This window comes from Amia ocellicauda, chromosome 16 (genome assembly GCF_036373705.1).
Source record: "Amia ocellicauda isolate fAmiCal2 chromosome 16, fAmiCal2.hap1, whole genome shotgun sequence".
Lineage (NCBI taxonomy): Eukaryota > Metazoa > Chordata > Actinopteri > Amiiformes > Amiidae > Amia > Amia ocellicauda.
This window is the reverse complement of record NC_089865.1, coordinates 2,457,038-2,479,151: the sequence shown is the minus strand read 5'-3', so window position 1 is coordinate 2,479,151 and position 22,114 is coordinate 2,457,038. Positions and strand designations below refer to the sequence as shown.

The 22,114-nt window shown below is 41.8% G+C and overlaps 1 protein-coding gene and 1 long non-coding RNA gene across 9 annotated transcripts in view; both read right to left on the bottom strand.

Annotated features, from left to right (window-relative positions):
• Positions 1-3,112: 3,112 nt before the first annotated feature.
• LOC136711608 (uncharacterized) lies at positions 3,113-5,530 on the bottom strand. The gene is made up of 3 exons (XR_010804760.1): positions 5,163-5,530; positions 3,773-3,960; positions 3,113-3,241 (listed from the first exon to the last, which is right to left on the bottom strand). It is a non-coding gene; the product is annotated as an uncharacterized LOC136711608 (long non-coding RNA).
• A 5,518-nt stretch (positions 5,531-11,048) lies between these two features.
• The window catches only part of mlphb (melanophilin b), a 37,940-nt gene continuing 26,874 nt past the window's right edge, over positions 11,049-22,114 (bottom strand). For 5 of the 8 annotated variants that reach the window (XM_066687911.1, XM_066687917.1, XM_066687914.1 and 2 more), the window contains 8 exons: positions 21,836-21,919; positions 18,784-19,053; positions 15,380-15,550; positions 14,949-15,110; positions 14,560-14,649; positions 14,260-14,311; positions 12,640-12,734; positions 11,049-11,906 (listed from right to left, as the gene is read on the bottom strand). In XM_066687911.1, coding sequence (XP_066544008.1) covers positions 11,880-11,906; positions 12,640-12,734; positions 14,260-14,311; positions 14,560-14,649; positions 14,949-15,110; positions 15,380-15,550; positions 18,784-19,053; positions 21,836-21,919 — 951 coding nt within the window. In that variant the 3' untranslated portion in view covers positions 11,049-11,879. The remainder of the gene's footprint in view (positions 11,907-12,639; positions 12,735-14,259; positions 14,312-14,559; positions 14,650-14,948; positions 15,111-15,379; positions 15,551-18,783; positions 19,054-21,835; positions 21,920-22,114) is intronic. The other 3 variants (XM_066687915.1, XM_066687918.1, XM_066687916.1) reach the window with 3 other exon arrangements.

Below are 22,114 nucleotides of genomic sequence, written 5' to 3'. Positions count from 1 at the left end.
CTCTCTGGGATGGCTCAACTGGACATGTGTAATGTTTGGCATGAGGGTCCCTGAGGGCCCCTAAAGGACGGACTTGATTCCAGGGATGCTACCAAACTAACACATTAAAAGCACACTGACTAATTAAACTCGTCCCTCCAGGCCTCAGTTTAAGCCACTAATTCTACTATTGAAGGCTTAATCAAGTACTGGAAGATGCTGTGGCCCTCCAGTGGGATTGAATTTGATGTCCAGGAATCGATGCCCTAGACCCACAATATCAGCAGTTAATTTGACATTATCTAACATAACATACCTATATGTGAATCACAAAAGACAGACTTTTACCCTATTTGATACTAGTAGGAAGAGGCTTCTGACAATAAATAATAGAGTTTATAGAGGACAGGATTGTACTTTGTGATTAGCTGGTAGGTCCACTCAGTTTGTATTGGGTTAATTGCTATTCTAGTTTTAAGTCTCACAGTAACTCAATAACTTGTGCAGAGATGTTGCTGGCTGTGTTTCTCAAACAACGCTCTGGCATGCTGTTCAAATTAAAATGTTTTGGCTGTTGTTGACTTGTGAACATCACTCTTGATGTAAGACCATTTCCGTTCAAATCAGAGTTATCGCCCCACCATAGCTATTATAAACGATTATAATCCAGGCGCTCCTGCTTTAATAGAGCCCATTACAAAGATGTGAGGGGACCATTTGGTGCGGTGGATTACCAGGAAGACTGTTTGGAACTTCTCGCCGCCCCGTTGAAGGAAGCAGATCCTTGTTTCTATTCCCCATAAGGTTTGGAGGCGGAGGGCTTTCTTTAGACTGGTGCTCATGTTCATTGTATGCATTTAGTTTCTATTTTCAGTTCACACTTTTTTCCCCAGGTTTAGAAAAAGCCATGAACATTGTAGCTCACTAATTTAGCCCAGCTGCACTGTGTTGTGTGGTACTATATTTATCATTTATAATTGACGCCATGTGCATTACTCAGATAAAAGTTTGATGTTGCTATAATCTCATCATAGGAAAATGAGTTATATGACATAAAAATGCCCAACATTTTGATTTAGTGGTAATCTAACTCAGAGGTCATGCTTGGATTCTAAAAGAAAAGTAATAGATGCACCATAATGTGACTGTGAGTGGATAAAAACAGGATAAACATTTGCTTCAATATTGCTTCATAAGAATCATATTTAAGAGCCCTTGAGACAGCAGTAGTGTAGCGATGTATTATCAGACCAAACAAGAACTCTTTAAAGCACATCTCTGTGGCACTGTGTTGTTTTACTTTGATATGATGGCCTCTACTGGTGTAAAGAAATTAATGACAGAAATATTGATTGTCATCACCGTGTGCAAGAGCTGAACTCAGAAGTGGGTTTTGTCAATGTTGTGGCCCCAATCACAGCTCAGATTAAGGGCCCCTACACCTCTGCCTGTCATGACCATTTCAGCATCGCCAAACACCAGTGTCTGACATGATCCTATGTCCTAGGATGGACATCGTCAGTGCTCTAGAACTAATGTGTTCTCCTGTAAGTTAAACAGGAGAGTGAAAGACATTCTTACCTTCTAGTTTTTAATTCTGCTGGCTTTCACTGACTGAAGCCGGCAGAGTTACGGTGGCTCGTATGTGTCATACTGTGCGCTCAAAGACATTACTGTTTTAAATAGACATGCAGGTGGGATGTGTAGGGCACTTTGAAATCTGCATTGCAGAGAACACGGACGACATTCAGGGGGATAAACAGAAGACATTGCAACAAAGTAAGTTAACAAACACCATATATATATATATATATATATATATATATATATATATATATATATATATATTTAAATACAATGAAAGCACAGTGTTTGTATAAGAAGAGGCTTTGAGAAACGCACATCATGGGGACGCATGAAAAAACTATTTGAGCACCTTTCAGACACTGTACGCGACCTGTAAAACATTTCACTCTCGCCACTCTCGCTACTGTAGCTCCGTTATGGATTGAGTGAAAAGAACAGCCAATAAGTTATAATTGATAGCTTCTGATTAAGCCAGATTGTCACTGGCAGTTCAGATTTATCGTCTGTTTACATGGCGTTTGCAGAAGTCTGTGCAGTGAGGTCAGCGGACCGCCATTGCTATGACAAAGTCGGAAACTCTGACTCAGGGCATTTTAAATCCTGGAGGTCCTTTTGGGAATGAAGTCCATGTGTCTATACCTTAAACACAATGTTTCAGGGTTTCCCGCAGCTCTATTAAAAGGTCGGTGCCCAACAGTAAACACGACCCACGTTCTTGCTCTCGCAACCCACTGAAACATTCAAAATCAGTACAAAATAAATCAAATGTATATTATTTTACTCTATCTGAGAAAATAAAGATTTTGTTGTGACTTACAATTCAATGTCACACAGCTACTAGGCATCAGGGAGGCCCCTAGCCTCATGAGGCCCCATGCAATGGGAAACAACGCCCCTGCCTGTACTCAGACGTATCTTAATGCCAGGCTGCTGGTGTGTAGGCTAATGCATTTTGTGTTTGAACAATGTCTAAAGTGTATTCAATAGAAATAACACGCTGTGTGTAATCTATTCTCAGATGGGAAACACGGAGGATCGTCTCGATTCTTCCATGGTTTGACTAGTGTAATAAAAGCCACAACAACAGACCAGATTACAGTGATCTCTATTTATTCATGTTCCTTTTTGTTTTACTTTAATGGAAATTTGATTGTTTTTGTTTAGTTTTTTGAGTGAAAAAATACATATATACTCAAAACAAACAATAATATTTAAAAGGTACAGGGCAATTAATTCAGCAAATCCAGTCTTGGTGTCCTTTAAACAGGACGTGTGTTCTGTCATTTTAATGGATGTTTCTTTTCAGTGGGCTCATTAAACAGGCTCCACAAGGGGGACCTTTCTGCTCCAGCTTCAAAACAAGCCCTCATCTTTGGTTCAGGTATGTACAGGTTTTAATCACTGACACGACAACAGCCACATCTTAGAAACTCAACAACAAATCAAAAGCAAAAGTAAAAGTAATTAAAAAATGTTGATAAAACCAAGGGGAGAACGCTCTGTGTGCCGGGCGTCCGTCACTCGTCCGTCACCAGGTCGTTGTTCTCCTCGATCGGGATGCAGAGCCTGCGGGACCCGTAGCCCGAGCTCAGGCGCGATTCTGAGGCTCTCCGGCCGAATCTCCCCACGGGCCGGATCCCTCGCCCCGTGTACCAGGAGGGGTCAATGTCGGGATCTGGGGGTCAAGAGAGAGTGCCTGAAAGCAAGTCATTTTAATTCCTGCTGCTCATCACAATTTCTTTAGCTCTGGTATTCCTTCAGCAGCATTGGTCCACAGTTTTACTATCCCAGGTGATGGCAAAAATCATATATATTTAACTGATCACTAAAAAAAAATTAAAGTCAGTTGAGGCACGGTTTGTATTGCCACTGGCCTCGACTGTGTTGAGAGGTGTGACCTGAACTCTAGCCACCATGGAACGTGTGGGCCATTGGTTACTCAGAAGCATACAGCTGACACCAGGTCACGGGTGGCCACCTGGTTAACACAAACAGGCAAGATACACAATTCTACAACAGCCCTCTTGGGAAAGCTATGACACAACACACAAACATATATATAAAACATATAACTAAAGAGCCAACTCTACACATAGAAATCAACTTCTTGAGAAGCAAAAGCAAAGATGATCAGGTAGACAAACACACAGAGGCATACAGGATGCATTTACAGCACATTTAAACCATTGGTAGAGGTGTCACATACTTCTGATCTCCATGGATCGCTCCGGGTATCGACACTCAGTCCTGGGGAAAGCCAGACAGAGAAGGAGCGAGAGAGAGCAGCAGACGGCGAGCAGTTTCATTCCTGTGTGTCGGACAGGCGGGGTTTAAAGTGCAGTCTCGGGAATAGCAGCAGCAGCTGGGAGCAGGAGACCACAGGGCACAACACACCTGGAAGAGACACGAACATCGTGAAGGTAAATCCAGCATCATCTAAAAGTACATACCCCTGGTTACTGGACTCTTAAAAGCCAATTCAGGAAGTGGAAAGGAATTTAAAATGATTATTTAGTTTATTTTTTTGTCTTATTTTACTCTAAGAAGATCTTTCGCATTATGTATTGTGTTTTCAGATGTATTAATTAATGCAGATCTCTGTCTCCAAATGGAAACACTGTTTTTACTCATTAACCGCTGTGTTTTCCTCAACAAGTCAACAGTTCTGGAGGAGGGAAGGTGGTACAACGGATGCTACAGAAACAAAAGGCAGATTGATGGATACTAAATGGCAATGATATAGAAGCAAATCTGTTATTCATTTAGAGTGCATATTTAGCATAGTAACCTGTCACCGTGAAATACATTCACATATAATTTCATTTCACAATTCATCATTACAGGAGGCAAACAATATAAAAACTGACATGGATATATAATCTAAAATATGTTATCTAAATAGCAACATTTCAGCACATTTCTAACTACTTAAATAAATCAATAAAAATACAAAATGTATTCTTAAGTACAGTAATATCTTTGAGGCATTATGTAAATTGCAGAATCGGCAAGAGTAAGAGATATTGATTTAAAAAAATACAGTATATTTTTAATATCTTAATGAGTGTCAAAATGAAATATTACTTAATATATTAGATATAAAATAAATAAATAAATAGTGATACATGTATCACATTTAGAAAGGATTGAATAGTAAAACAACTAAGAAGAATAAATAGTAGAACAACAGTCAACTTCCTGATTATCTCATCTCCATATTGTCATGGATATAATTTCCAATCCCTTGCAAAAACCAATGGAATTTATTTCCTTTTCTTTTAATGATACAATATAATAATGATATAATATTACTTAGCTTCCCATAAGTTGTCCAATTGTACTTTAGCATGAGCCACATAAAAGCCAACGCTACCCAGAATCAAACAAATATGCCTAAACGTCTCCAAACCCCTGCACTTTCTTCACTGCTGAGAGAATGTTTATTGCTGTTCACATCACTCCTGTTTTCAATGGGACTCTTCCCGGCTGCAGCATCAGTGCCATTTGCCCTAGACTGTGAGAAAACGGCACTTGTTCTTCCCCATTAACCCGACTTAATAGAGATGCAGAAGAGTGCAGAGCAGAGCGGCACTTACTGTGTGTTGTCGCGGCTGTTTCAGAGGTGTCTGTGTTGTAGCTCAGCCGAGTCCTTTACAGTCACAGTGGAAGATGCTCTCTCCGCTCCCCGTCTTATATTCGCTGTACGAGAGCTGATGCCACACCCAGAACGCACTCCACACAAAACAGGGTGTCATCTGTCATCTGCACCCCCTGCCATGATCCTTCAGTTTGCATTTAACAGTCAATTATGGATTGCTGGTCGATATTGATTATTTTATTGAAAAGACAGCCATGGCCTCTGGTATTTATTGATACTTAGGTTTGTCAGGGTTAATTGTAAGATTTAAATAATAGTAGAGGCATATGAAGGCAGTGCTAAAGTTATTGTTACATACCCATCATCAAGTTGACAAATGCTTTAAAATATCAACAAAACAGGTAGCAGTTGTGTAAGTATGGAGTAATTTAGTGCAACGTTCCTAGTTGTAAGGAGAGTGGAATTGAAGGTTATGGAGGAAAGACAATACAATTGGACTTGTGTTTCATTAAGGCAGGGAAACATCACCTGACCTCATGTTTAGAAGGGAATGGCCGATCTGTACTCTTACTCATTTACAAAGGATTAAACTGCCCAGTCTCTGTTTTGGTGTCATATTATTCTTCTCCAGGGGGAAATCTTGTTGATGCCAAACAATATGGGCTTCACCCACAGGTTTTTACTCAAGATATGTTGACTGAATTTGAAGCCCTTTAGGCCTGATGCTTGCCAGGGTCTCTGTCAGTGTTTGCTCTGGTTAGCTCTATCTTGCAGGTCACATCAAACAACTTAAAAGCGATAATGGGCAAATTAGATTACATACAGCTCTGGAAAAAATTAAGAGAGCACTGCAAATGTTTCTTAAATCAGCAGTTCTACATGTATGGCAGCCATTTAATTCCAGTGTCTGTTGAATTGCAACACAATTCTCTCTACTGAATGAGGTACTGATTAGGTGATTGCCTGAACCAATTCTTATTCAAAAGTATCAAAACCCCTGCTGTGGACATCACTATCCTCTTGCAATAGGACCAGCTGGATGGCAAAACAGTGGTAATAGTACCTCACAATTAATTGGAATCAAAAAATGACTATTGACCATGCCAAGAGAGTTGAAAAGGAAAGTTTTGAGTGAGGAAAAGAAGGGTTCAATTCTGGCTTTACTGGCAGACGGATATAGTGAGCATCGGGTTGCTTCCATCCTTAAAATTTCAAAGACGGCGGTTCATAAGAACAAGGTCAAGCAGCAGACATTGGGGACAACAAAGCTACAGACAGAGGGCGAAAACGACTCTCCACTGACCGGAATGACTGCCAACTCATTTGAAGGTCACTCAACAACCGTAGGATGACATCAAGTGACCTACAAAAAGAATGGCAAACGCAGCTGGGGTGAAGTGCACGGCAAGGACAGTTAGAAACAGGCTCCTAGGGGCAGGGCTGAAGTCGTGCAAAGCTAGAAAAAAGCCATTCATCAATGAGAAGCAGAGAAGAGCCAGGCTGAGGTTTGCAAAAGACCATACGGATTGGACAGTAGAGGACTGGAGTAAGGTCATCTTCTCTGATGAGACACATTTTCAGCTTTGCCCAACACCTGGTCATCTAATGGTTAGACAGAGACCTGGAGAGGCCTACAACCCACAGTGTCTCACACCCATTGTGAAATTTGGTGGAGGATAGGTGATGATCTGGGGTTGCTTCAACGAGACTGGAATTGGGCAGATTTGTCTTTGTGAAGGACGCATGAATCAAGCCACGTACAAGGCTGTCCTGGAAGAAAACTTTCTTCCTTCTGCTCTGACAATGTTCCTCAACTCTGAGGAATGTTTTTTCCAGCAGGACAATGCTCCATGCCACACTGCCAGGTAAATCAAGGTGTGGATAGAGGACCACCAGATCAAGACCCTGTCATGGCCAGCCCAATCTCCAGACCTGAACCCCATTGAAAACCTCTGGAATGTGATCAAGAGGAAGAGGGATGCTCACAAAGCATCAAACAAAGCCGAGCTGCTTGATTTTCTGCGCCAGGATTGGCATAAAGTCACCCAACATCAATGTGAAAGACTGGTGGAGAGCATGCCAAGACGCATGAATGCTGTGATTGAAAATCAGGGTTATTCCACCAAATACTGATTTCTGAACATTGTATTGTTTAAAAATGAATATGAACTTATTTTCTTTGCCCAGTTGTCATTTGACCAGTTGCTCTAAATTACAATATTTTTATTTGGAATTTGGGAGAAATGTTGTCAGTAGTTTATAGAATAAAACAAAAATGTTAATTTTACCCAAACATTTATCTATAAATAGTAAAACCAGAGAAACTGATAATTTTGCAGTGGTCTCTTAATTTTTTCCAGAGCTGTATATACATTTTAATAACATTACTGAACACTGGCATCACATCGGCTGTTCTAAAAATGAAAGAAAGAAAAAAATGGATCGGAGAGGGCTCCGTCCTGAGCTCGCTCCTGTTCTCTCTCTACACTCGCTCCCTGGGCTCCCTCATCGCTTCCCATGGTTTCTCCTACCACTTCTACACTGATGATGCCCAGATCTTCCTGTCTTTTCCCTCTTCTGACACTCTCATCCCCTCAGGCATCTCTTCCTGCTTGTCTGCCATTTCCGCCTGGATGCACTCGCACCACCTCAAGCTCAACCTCTCCAAATCAGATCTCCTCTTTTTCCCCCACTCTTCCTCACCTTCTGCTGACCTCCCCATCTCGATCCCCTTGGAATCTACCACACTCTCTCCTTCTTCTTCCGCTAAAAATCTAGGAGTCACCCTTGATCCTGCGTTCTCCTACACCCAGCACATCACCACACTGACGCGCACCTGCAGATTCTTCCTGAACAACATACGCCGAATCTGTACCTTCCTCACCGACTACTCAACTCAGCTACTCGTCCAGTCACTGGTCCTCTCCCGCCTGGACTACTGCAACTCCCTCCTGGCCGGCCTGCCTGCATCCACTACCCGCCGCTCCAGCTCATCCAGAACTCTGCGGCTCGTCTGGTATTCTCTCTGCCGCGATTCGCACACGCTACTCCACTGCTGCGCTCCCTCCACTGGCTCCCGATAGCAGCACGCATTCAGTTCAAGACTTTGACCCTCACCTTGACCACACTGCACCAAGCTACCTTCAGTCAGTCGTCTCTCCATACATCCCCTCCAGACCACTGCGCTCCTCCAGTGCCAGAAGACTAACTCTGCCTCCTCTCCACTCTCCTTCCTCCAGAGCCGCTCCTTCTCATCCCTGGCCCCTAAGTGGTGGAACGACCTGCCCACCGAAGTCAAAACAGCAGAGTCCTTGAGCTCATTCCGGCGCTTACTCAAGACACATCTCTTCCGACAGCACTTGTAATATTAGTCCTCTATCCCTGCTAGATAGCACTTTATTATTATGCTCCTCGCGTTCTTGATTGTTTTCCTCTTTGCTCCCTTTCCCGTAGCCCAAGTCTGTGACCCTACATCTTTACAGCACTTAGCTTTCACCGTCCAGGATGTAGGAAGTCTCTTACTGTACTTGTGTAAATTGTAAATTGGAATTTGTAAAATGAATTATTTTGAATTGCTATGTTTTACCTAAGTTGAATTTGTAATGATTGATGCCTTGTACTTCTCTGTATTTTTGCACTTATGTTGTAAGTCGCCCTGGATAAGGGCCAAGAAACAGAGCCTTCGGATCCCCTCACTGTAGGGGTCCAGCAGATAGGTGCATGATAGGATGTTAATTGCTTAATTTTATCATGCAGTACACCTGTTTGGAGGCATCTGCATTCGTTATGTTCCTCCACTCATTTATTCAGGGTTTTCCTTTAATTTGTCACCCATCTGTATATACACTCACCTAAAGGATTATTAGGAACACCTGTTCAATTTCTCATTAATGCAATTATCTAACCAACCAATCACATGGCAGTTGCTTCAATGCATTTAGGGGTGTGGTCCTGGTCAAGACAATCTCCTGAACTCCAAACTGAATGTCTGAATGGGAAAGAAAGGTGATTTAAGTAATTTTGAGCGTGGCATGGTTGTTGGTGCCAGACGGGCCGGTCTGAGTATTTCACAATCTGCTCAGTTACTGGGATTTTCACGCACAACCATTTCTAGGGTTTACAAAAAATGGTGTGAAGAGGGAAAAACATCCAGTATGCGGCAGTCCTGTGGGTGAAAATGCCTTGTTGATGCTAGAGGTCAGAGGAGAATGGGCCGACTGATTCAAGCTGATAGAAGAGCAACTTTGACTGAAATAACCACTCGTTACAACCGAGGTATGCAGCAAAGCATTTGTGAAGCCACAACACGTACAACCTTGAGGCGGATGGGCTACAACAGCAGAAGACCCCACCGGGTACCACTCATCTCCACTACAAATAGGAAAAAGAGGCTACAATTTGCACAAGCTCACCAAAATTGGACAGTTGAAGACTGGAAAAATGTTGCCTGGTCTGATGAGTCTCGATTTCTGTTGAGACATTCAGATGGTAGAGTCAGAATTTGGCGTAAACAGAATGAGAACATGGATCCATCATGTCTTGTTACCACTGTGCAGGCTGGTGGTGGTGGTGTAATGGTGTGGGGGATGTTTTCTTGGCACACTTTAGGCCCCTTAGTGCCAATTGGGCATCGTTTAAATGCCACGGCCTACCTGAGCATTGTTTCTGACCATGTCCATCCCTTTATGACCACCATGTACCCATCCTCTGATGGCTACTTCCAGCAGGATAATGCACCATGTCACAAAGGTCGAATCATTTCAAATTGGTTTCTTGAACATGACAATGAGTTCACTGTACTAAACTGGCCCCCACAGTCACCAGATCTCAACCCAATAGAGTATCTTTGGGATGTGGTGGAACGGGAGCTTCGTGCCCTGGATGTGCATCCCACAAATCTCCATCAACTGCAAGATGCTATCCTATCAATATGGGCCAACATTTCTAAAGAATGCTTTCAGCACCTTGTTGAAACAATGCCACGTAGAATTAAGGCAGTTCTGAAGGCGAAAGGGGGTCAAACACAGTATTAGTATGGTGTTCCTAATAATCCTTTAGGTGAGTGTATATATATATATACAAGTGCACATGTAAGGAAGATTTCACTCAGCGATCGCAGTGTTTACTCCTGCTTTAACTCCTAACCCCTGTTCACTGCTGTTTACTATACACCATGGAAGTTAAAACCCCTGTCACACAATACACGGCATACAGCAGCAGACCACATCAATGCTCGTACCCCTCATTTCAAAGATCCTAATGCACTCCCACCATACATCTGAGAGCCAGGGATCCATTAACAGAACACAGGTTGAGGTTTTATTCCCCACTGTGACGCATCTCCATAGAGGATGTACTGAATACCTCAATGTTGTTTAATGTAAAGTCAGTGTTAAATAAAGGAAAACCCACACAAGATAGAAAAGCAGGAAGAGGAGGAATGACCCAATTCCATGTATTATTTTAAATGTCAACTCTGACATCTTCAAAGAGCACCATGGGAGGTTCTGAAAAATGAAATTTACATCCCCACATGTTGCTTTGACTGCGTTTGATATGTGAGGTATCTGTGCTTGGCTTCTCCTTGTCCAAATCCAAATCCTCCAGGTTGTGACCCCTCATTTATCCACAGCTGCAATAGGAACACCTTTATCTAAAAAAATTGCTCTAACATCATTTGTAGTTGTTGTTTTTCCTGCAGCTGCAAGAAATGTCAAACCGAAAGAAACCCTGAGGACATAAACCCTTACGTACATGCAAACAGCTGTCCTTGACCTGACCACATTCGACTTATTGGGGTGAAGACACATGCCTTCAAAAACGAAATATCGGAACCCTGCTACTTGCCCAGAAACAAATCAGTGATAAAAGATAAACTCTGATCATTTGTTAATGTTTTAATTAGTACAATTAAATGGCAATGTATACAATGTTTCAAGAGAAAGCATTTCAGTTATCATGTTGCACAACAATCAGAGAGAAACCCTGGAATTAAGACATTAAAAAAGGCATTTCATAATTTAGGGAGTTCCGTGATCCTGGGTGATTTATGAATTGTTGCAGATATTAGTTCAAAAGTGCAGGGACGATGTATTGAGAGAGCATATATTATTCCTTACTTGATAGCATGGCTTCCGATATCCACCACACTATAATACACCAACACAGCATTAGCTTTATCACGAAAGAGACAGAAACACTACAGTTTGAAACACTTCAGATGGCAGTAAAACTGGAAAACAACACTCTTTGCTAGGTGCCCCCACCCCCCCACAATGCTGCGTTTATTTCTAAGGCAAAATAGGAAGTAAACAGATTTCTGTGTGCTCTTTTGTTCTGTAAGACGTTTGAGAATGAACAATTTGTGTTTGCTATATGGTTAACTTGTACAGCAAGATTGAAAAAATAGATATAATAATAATAATAATAATAATAATAATAATAATAATAATAATAATAACAATTATAACAATTATAACAATTAATAATCATACCTGACTACCTTAGGTTAGTATAAGTTATCAATAAATGCAAATACTTGTTGCATGTGGCACAATCCAGTGCACTCTGGCCCTTCTGCAAAGAGAAAAGATCTGTATGCTGAGAGTGGGGAGGGCAGAAGGGTTATTGATTTGCCCCCACAAGCAAAAACACACCTCCTTCATATCTTCCAGTGTGGCAGCAAGAAGAGCCTGTTACAGTAGACTGGTTTTCCTTAAGGATGCTGAGCCATTACTGGTTTCTGTAAGGAAAGAGGAAATCGAGTTAGAAAGGAGGAGAGTTTTATTTCACTACTTCTTTTAGTGTAATTCTGACTGGGATTGTGGCAGTGGCAAGAAAAAAAGATGCAATTGCCTCTGGTTAAGCGATGTACAAGTTGAATTGGACAGAAAAAACTAGATAAACCTAAAGCCACCAACAATCAGTAAAGCTCCCATTCAGTAATTCAACACGCAGGAAATGGTTCTTCTGTAACTCAGTGAGAAGCCATTACAGGCGCAGACATAGCAATTCTTCTGGTGCCCCCCCCTTGGCCCTCATTTTCATCAGAAAGCGTGAATGAAACCAGATGTGCTCCACTATTGGGTGTTTCTGCACCAGAGTTGTGGATCTCCACCACCTTCGCCGTTCCGCTGTGTCAAGAATGTGTCCAAGTGTGTCCAAGGCTGTCTCTGATATGAGAGCAGCCACGGCTGCGTGAGCTCACACATTAAACTCCAGGCTGGCAGAAAACGCCGGGCTGGGGCCTCTTCCAACTTTGAAGCCGTGGGATGCATTTTGGATGCTTTAAGTCAAAGATGCATGTACTGCAGACGCAGTGATGATTTCACACACATAGACCTGAGTCTGGGACAAGAGGAAGACATTCTGACAGCGAATTACATGCTGACTGTAACCCACCACCACCAGCCACCACCGACACCAAGCTGTGAGCCCCAGGTGAGCCCCAGGTGAGATAAAGAAAACATTCATACCGCAAAGATTGGTTTAAGCTTGGGCTTAAATACCGGGTTCCTTTGAGTCAGAGACCCTGTGTAGATTGTATTTCGTAAGAACTTATCAGCGTGACCTACAAAAATATTTCAGATAATTAAAGAAGAGATAACTATTGCTCACAGACCTGTAAATAACAATACATAAACAAATAAACAAATACATACACAATAATACACTTCCAACAATTAAGTTTAGCCAGATATTTATGTACCCATTTACTACCAGTTTTCCTTCAGTCTTCAGTTTTATTACACTATTTTATTTTACGTTTTGGTGTTTCTCTAGTAGCCAATGCCTAAAGGTCCGTCTATACATGTGTAGGTATAACCCCAATAAACATAAATCATTATTATGTTGCATATGAAGCAAGATCAATGCACTTTCCGCTTCACAAAATGTCAATTCCTGTCTTCCTCACTAATTTGAGTTATGAAATCATTAAATCTCACCTACTGTCCCTATTAAAGAGACTCTTGTGTACATAACCCTTGCTAGAAAAGTGCTAATGTGCTTCTATACCCGTCTCTGCAAGGACTACAGTCCTGACAGTCCTGCATGAGGGAATGTTTTACGGCAGCTCTGATCTGAAGCATGCATTCATAGCTGGATAAAGATGTCCATAGTATATAAAGCACAAATAATTTCTCCACATTAAACCCTGCATCAGATGTTTTTTATTTGCATTTTTCTATTTATGTTTTTGCTCAGATGTACAATAGAGTTCTTGCAGGGAATCAACTGATTAGAATATTTATTAACTGCAGAAAGGTGGTGGCCAACCAGATCGTGGGAAAACCTGTTGGATGGTCTTGAGAGAGACAAAAAGGTAGTTGAGAATAAAATATATGCACTACTATCCCTGCTTTTAAAAAGGGGGATGTAATCATTAATACAGTAATTCATTCATTAAGAGCAAATTAGGGTCTTTAAAACACATCATGTGACGTTGGTAATGAGAAATCCTCAACTGGAGAGGAAAAGGTCAGACCATTACAAATCCAATAAAGACCGAAAGTGAGAATAATAACAGCATAATAACATAACATATAAAATAGGAAACGTATCTATAGCTTCTCATCAACTCTGCAGACTAAAACCATCCTATTACAATCATAACAATCAGGTTGCGTTGCTTTGATCGCCAGGGTGTCAGCCTTATGGCACCAATAAATACATAGAAAAATGCCTTATATACCAATATTAAGACTACATGAGGACTTGATCCAAGTGTTCAAAATCATGAAAGGCATCGACCACATCAAACCAGAGGAGCTTTTCCAGATCAGCAGGGACACATGCACCCGGGGACACAAATGGAAATTGGGCTTCAAGGCATTCAAGACAGAAAACAGGAGACACTTCTTCACACAGAGAGGCGTCACAAACTGAACAAACTCCCCAGCGATGTGGCTGAAGAGGCAATTTGGGAACATTCAAAAACAGACTGGATAGGATCCTTGATCACTTAGTTATTAATGGACATCAAGCGAGCACGATGGGGCGAATGGCCTCCTCTCGACTGGACACTGTCTTATGTTCTTATGTTCTAATACAGTTGTGCTTTAAGATTTTAGGAGCAAAGTGAAGTGGGATCTTACTGGAGACATCATGGGAAAGCTTTTGGCGTGAAGACTGGTGCGAACCGGATGCCTGCGGGTGAGAGAAGCACAGAGAAATGTAGACTTTCAGCTTTTCAAATGCACACACCAGTAAACAAATATTATGAGCTTTCAAATTTAATTGGGAGACAATATTACTTGAAAGGAAAAGACGCCACATGGAATATGAAACTATTGAAAGCAGATTTTTTAGTACTAAAGGAGTTTCATTGAAACAAAAACACATGCAGCCGGAGCCGCAGATGCACAAGAAAACAAAGCCATCGGCCCCCCCTTGACCTGAAAGGATTTTTTCTTGGTTTTCTCTGGGGGGGTGACAGTCATGCCGGCAACTCCCAGCGCAGCAATCCTGTTTTCAATGTCTGACACCTGGACAAAATAAAAAAATAAAGAATTCTCAGGGGTGGATGAGAGGAATTCAAACCATTGCAAACTAAGACGCACTTGCAACATCTTTCTCGCTTTTGAAGCGCCCTGCATTGACCGATCTGCACATTCATGTTGGACTCTGCATAGACCTCTAAATATGTCAACGGTGATTTAACGGCCAATGAAACTGACATAAATTATCAGCAGGTGTATATGATGGCACACGCTATAACCGCACACCGTGTGGAGCGGAGTTGGCACCCAAATGACAGGATCGGTGGTCCACTGGTGGTCTTTACCTCACTCTCAGCGTGCTGGACCTTGGCTGCCGCGGACGCCACCTTGTCCTCCAGCTCCGACAGCTCAGAGTCAGTAGTACCACTGTAGCGGTTCTTGGCACTTTCCTCCAGTTCCTTCAGCTTCTTCTCCAGGTTATACGACTTCCCCGTTGCCATGTACACCTGCCGGATGGGAAAGAATATACCATGCAGAGGCCTTCTTCAAACAATTCATCATTTAATAGAAACACGTATGAATTGAAAACAGGTGTTTTATTATTATTTTTATTTTTATATCGTTTCCCTGAAAGCAAGTGACTCGATAGCATTTGCAGATCCTCTAAGGAAGAAAACAAAGACCTGTAATAATCTAGTGATACTGGTTGTATCTTTACTTGAAGGGGCGAGTCAAATGGGGAGACACGAAGGACAGATGTGGGCAGTCAGCTTACATGCTCCTCAAGTTCTCTGTATGCCTCATCTGCTTGCAAAACATCTGTCCCCATTAACTGGTATCTGTCTTTAGGCTTTGGAGGAACCAGCTCAGCCAGCGCTCTTTCAGTGGCATTTATGGTTCTTAGCGCCTCTGTTGTGATGTCACACAGGGCCGCGGCAGAAGATCTCTGAAAGCCATGCAGAAGGGAACAGCTATTAGCTTGTGGTTCAAACGCACTGCGTGGCAGGTACAAATGAGGGGGGGAACCTGGATCTTAGCATAGACCCTGCTGGTCTTATTGCATACAGTGCCCTGAACTGTGTTCCTTATGTGTTAGTTGTGCTGTGATAATGAATACAAAGGTCAAAATTCTGAACCCATCCTTTGATTGTAAATTAAATTGCCTAGTACTTGATGGTCCATTTCCAATTGGGAGGAAGTGAACAGCCCGTGGAGATAGAGTTACCATCAAATACTGAGTTTGTAAAATAAAAATACAAAATACTTTTAGTGTGTTTGTTCCATTTTAGTTTTTCATTAGGGTGGTTTAATTTCCTGAGGAACAACGTGCTATTTCACACCCAGTGTAATACATGTATAATTCCCATGTCCTGCTGAATGAATAAAAACTTTATTTAACTGGTAAATACTGAAAGCAGAAATTGACTGATCTTGATATTCTATGCCTTTAGAAAATTAGAAAAGCAGAAACCAGAAGCAAAATATATACATTCAATGAAAATGTGATTATAAATAAATACATACATATATAAATAAATTGCACAACCCCTGAATAAACACAACCAGAGAAGTAAATAAGTTATTAAATTGACATTTAGAGGAATTTTACTGTTTTTTAATTGGAGGTGATTCTCCATTTTGGTCAATAAAAATCCTTTGATGAGCTCAGAGTTTCCAATCTTTCATTTTCTTCACAGAAAAGAGTTATGAGTAACCTAATGTCTAATTAAGGCTTGTAACGTAACCACCAGGCTCTCAGGTAGGAAAAGCAAATGCATTACGGCTGCATTGATTTCCTGTTCGGAGCCGAGATCATGTATAATGTGCAAGAGTGAAGAGGGCCCTCGTTATTGCGTGTGCTTTTGGAGGAGGCGTGAGAGTGAGCCTGCTAACACGGTCACGCAGTTCTCCAAACATGGGAAAAGTTTTCTTTCAGTCCCTGCAGCATCCAGACAGTTCAGACTGTACAGCTAAATTGAATGCCTCTCAGAGCTAAAGTAGTCATAATAATAATAATGATGCATCCAGAGCGAGGAATAAAAAACAATGTTGAATGTGCTGAGGAGCCTGAAAAGGGGGATATTTTACTCTCTGCAAATGCACGGGTCGAGTGTGTTTGGTCAGCTGTGCCACTCGAGAGCGATGCTCAAATTGCATTCAATAGAAACAGAAAAAAGTGTGGGGAGAAAGTTTTCGCTCACGATGTATTCAACATTAATTTCGGCCACATTCGTCAGCCGCTCAGCTGGCTATGATTGGAGACAGAAAAAAAGGATCTCAGTACTGATTTATTTACAGGATTTCCTAGGTGCCCGAGCTGGGAAAGAACCTATGGCAGGAAACAAAAGACTGTTTGTTTCAATTGCATTTACACAAACGTATTCCCTCGTCCACCACAAAGTCCACCACTTTTCACTTCTGCCGATCGGGAAAAATGTTCCCAAAGCAGAAGACACCACGTCCTTGTGCGGGGGCCAGATCAGAGCGAGAGCCAGCCCTGCTCCATGAGGATACGGATCCGACTGGCCACATCCCAGCATTAATTCATGATTTCCAGCCATGCCTAAACCTCCCAATTAAGAGCATCTCACAGTGGGCAGCGTGGCAAACAAGAGGGCCTCACTCTTGAGGAAGCGAGATCTCGTTTGTAAGGGAAAACCACAAGTTTGACATTTATAGAGGTACGGAGATACAGAGCCACTCTCTTGGACAGGCGCAATGATTTTGTTATTTGCTCTTGTAATTGTAAACGAGAGTCGTCTTGGAATGAAGGCTTTGGATTAAACAAATAAACAAACATAATAATCTCTATATGGCACCAGTGTGGGATCCGAATTTGGGATTATGGGAGACTGGAAACGATGGACACCCTTTGATCCCTGGCCAGACTGGTTCCCTCCACTCACAATTTCAGCGAACAGGAGGATAACTCTCACACTCACTGACTCATCATGAGGTCCCTGTAGGACTTCGCCCCCGGATTGGACTAGAAGGTTATTCATTTCAACCTCCACTATGGGATCCTCGTGACTGGGAGAAGCTGGGACATTTGGCGAATCCTGCAGGAACTTATGAACCAAGAGTCGAGAGCGCCCTTAATTTCTGCTGTAGCTCAGAGTTATGACCTAGCACACCGAGGAGCATCCCCTTGATTTTGAACTGTGACACTGACCAGATGGGGGAAAACAACCCCAGCCTTTTATTGGGAAGACAAACTGGAAGACACCGCCTGTCTGCTTTTAATTTAGAAGATATAAATATACATAAAAAGAATATAAAAGTATATAAACTGAGTGCAGAAAACTTTCACCTTCACGACACAACCAAAAAAAACAGTATTTACATGACTGGTACCTTTCAGTGTCTACATGAGGGAGAGACCACGTTCTCAAGAACAACAAAGCACCCATTAGTGGAGCTAACTAATGCACTAATGGACAGCCTCCCATATTCACAGCCTCGCTCCATAAAAGTGCTAATAGCCTCGTCTCTTCATTTCATTTACACAAACGGTTTCTATAGCCAAACATCGTAGCTTTTCTTTTCTCTTTAATAATAAAGCTCTTCTTAGGTCATGTTTGCTTATTTCAGAGATAAGGAGAATGTTGTAAAAACATCAATACTGTCAGATTAGTAGATGAAGACCATCTTCTAATAAACTACAGCTTCGGCTTCTGACACCTTCACGGGACCGCGAAAATGGATACGAAAGCCAATGATCTTTTGGTGCTAATTTGGTTCCCAGACAAATCAAGCAAGGGGTCGAGAGGGGATGTTTTGGGAGTCTCGGCCTAATCCAATCATATTCTGGGATAATGCGAGGGGGGCCTAGGACTAATGCCGATCCGATCCATTTCCTTGGCAGAAGAAACAAAACTAAAATAAAATGAAGCACGTATGAAACAGAGATGATAATAATAATAAAGAATCATGCTTTTATACAATGTTTTTCACATATATATTGTGATTGTAATTCAACTCTTTGTGTTCCCACATATGTACCTGTGTAGTTGTGTAGTTTTGTAAATTGATTATATTAAGGCATTTACCAAATTAAGAAATAATACTGATACTGATACCAATGCCAATGCCAATGTCAATGCCAATGCCAATGCCAATGCTAATAGTAACCAGCAGCCTTGAGGCTTTCTTGCACTTGGAAACTCCTCCCAGGCCTACCTTCTGTGCCTCGGTGGGGAGGTCATCGCTGGAGGAGCTCAGCACCACCTCTCGAGGCACACTGCCCCCCTCCACCGCGTCTCTGGTCGCAGCGTTCTTTGCCAGCGTCTCCTTGGGCAGCATCTCTTTGTGCAGGCCGGACTTCTTGCCCTCTTCCTCCTCCGAGGACAGCCCCTTGTCGCTGATGTTGCCCGTCAGCTCGCCCAGCTTGCGCCGCAGCTTCTCCTCCTCCAGGTCCACGTCCGACGGCCCAACCAGCGCGGCAGCCAGCTGGGAGAGAAGGAGGTTATTATTAAGGACAAGGATCAGTTGCGGGACCCTTTCCAACAACTACATACAGTTCTCTCTGGTCTTCGTGAGTAAGATGCAGACTGAGCAACGGCAGCGAGTCCAGCTGCTTGGCACTGTTATGGCGAGTTAATGGATATGCTGGAGGGGGATTCTGGGAGAGGGAATCTGGGAATATGTTGGAATGTTCTTTGCTTATGTGCGGCTGGCATGAAGTCATAGCGTCATAGATACCTTTTTTTTATTGATTCATATTATTTTAATCTTCTTCTTGATATCGGATGCCCATCAGCTATTCCTCACCGCAGCCTCCTTCAGACCCGCCACGCCTGGGGCACATTCGCTCGAAACCGTAAACCTTCACAGCCAAGTTTTCAAACCCAATCTCCTGTGCGAATTATTTATTTAAGATTTTGACTCCTCTGCGATGAACCCGAACCCGAACCTAGAACCCAAGCTCTCTAAGCTGCCTGCGAGAGGATGGATGAATTGTGATTGATTTACACAGTTTACACCAAATACCAAACACAGACCAAATAAAAACTGACTTTTTGAAGAATGAATGGAGATATTACAATGACAAAATGGCATTCTATAGAACCCTTTGAAGAGCTCCAATGTTCTTAAGAGAGAGCGAGGGAAAGAGAGAGGAAACATTGGGCACTACTTCTTCAAGAACTAATCAAGTAAAGGACGTACTTGTGGCAAATATTACTCTAAGAAAGTTGCACGCCGGCTTACAGGACTAGTAATTCTGAAAAAGATCACTTGTAACCTATTTAATAAAGTATTAATCTCAATAGCTATGGTACACAGTCCAGTGAATTTCTGGGTAATTGTCAGACAAGCAGAGGAATGTGAAAGGGCTTTAATTTGCTTGGCGTTGATGTAATGTCAGCACTGAGCAGGAGTGAAATCTGATTAAGTCTCACATTTCTTACGCATTTGTCACAGAAGTCGAGCTGAACAGATCATTGTCAGGGGACAGTGCAAGTCCAAATCTTTGCTTTTTTATGATATTCATTTCCATTTTAATTGAACTGGGTCTAGCTGGCCCAAGCCCCTGCTGTTAGCAACTCTTCAGAATAGATCATTTCCCACCAGCTCCTGACTTCAGCCCGGGGACGAAAATTATCTTACAAATAGCAAACACTTAAGAAAAACCATATTATAACATCTCTTTGTACAACTTGTGTGAAGTTGTATGACTACATTCTTCCATATTTCCCACGCGAGAAGGTGATTTTTGGTTGCTGTTATTTCTTTTGTATTCTTTGAAATTCATGAACTGACCATTTTAAACACAGAGTCTGAGACGAAGTTCCTTGATCACCCTTCCTAATTTGTCAAGGTATTTATAGAAATATGCCAGAAAAAACTCCTCTGATTTCTCCTCCAGCCAGGCACCTGTATTGTATCGCTTAAATCATCTGGATTGATGTCAAACCTCATACAAAAATCAGACGATAGCCTTACATTCTTGTAAACATGTGGGAACCTGCATTTGTGTTGTCCAGTATGGGTCATCGAGAGGGAAATGGACATCTGATAACATGATAAAGTTGTTTCGCACTCAAGTACCGTTAAGTTTTCTTTTAATTCCATGCTTGACGAACTTGCAGCAAATTTCTCTGCACATTTGGGAAAACAAGAGCGATTTCAGGGAACAGAAAATGTGAATACCACACTACAGGGGTCCCCATTTTATCACTGACCACAGTTATGTGCATCGGAAAGTTGCACAATACATTTCAAATGGCCAAACTGTGAGCAGTAACATCACTGAAATTCATAACGGACAATATTGATATTATTTTTATTATGGAACACAAAGCAAGAACTTTCCAGTTTCCTTTACAAAATCTGAAATAAACTGAAAACCAGCAACAACACAAATAATAATAATAATAATAATAATAATAATAATAATAATAATAATAATAATAATAATAATAATAATAAAAGCAAACACACACCAGCCTGGAGGGATCCTTGCTTTTGATATGCACAGTTGTCACTCAGTTAATTACAGCCTCCTGGTGCTCAGGGCTAGATTTCCACATTGGGTTGAGTCATGGCTTTGCCGGGCTCTGAGAGACTCGCCACCAGGGAGCATGCCTTCCTATCCACACTCAATTGTCTTTTCCTTTAATTAAAATGTAAAACATGTGGCCTAAAGCGTCTATTGCGACGTTCGCATTTTTAAAAGCCCAGGAGAGAAACTCGAGGGTCTCTGTTCGAAGCGGCAGAAAGGACCATGATTTAAAAGATCACTCCTCTGAATTCATCAGGACTTACTCATCTGCAGATTCCCACATGTTTCCGTGTAGTGGTTTATCCAGGTATAATGTAGTAGTTTAAGGACCTCCTCTCTGTTTCAAGTTAATCTTGTATTACAATACAAGTATATATGTGTATATAAGGGATTTGTTGCTGTTCTTTTAAACATGATTAGTATTTAATTAACCGAATCATCTGCATAGCCTGCTGTATTTCAGAGATTCTTCTTGGAGGTATGTTGTAATGGAATATTTTAAGATATTCCAATGGAACAGGTGTTTCTAAAACTTGTATCAATACAAATCCGCCCTTTAAGTCCTCTGAAGACTACACAGAGAGAGAGGCTGGCTGTAATGACACTAGTATATATTATTATCCACCCTTAAGTGGTAGTTGTGTTCATTGGGAGTTACCTAACAAAAGACATACATTCCCAATAAATAAATACATCCATCAATAAACTTGATATCGTCCATATATTCACCTGCTCCGGGGGCACGGCCATTTTCTGTTCCAGTCGACTAAGCAGGCCTTCGATGGCAGACATGCGCTTGTTCAGCTCAGAGATCTGGAGCCCAGACACCGACAGACACCCAGGGAGAGAGAGAGAGGGAGAGAGAGAGGGAGAGAGAGAGAGGGAGAAACAGGAAATGATGGAGAATAGTGGAAACCAATCCCAAGGACATAATATAGAGATCTGTATGTGTGAGAGAAAGATTTCCTATCATTAACATGTACATTATTTATATTTATATACAGTATA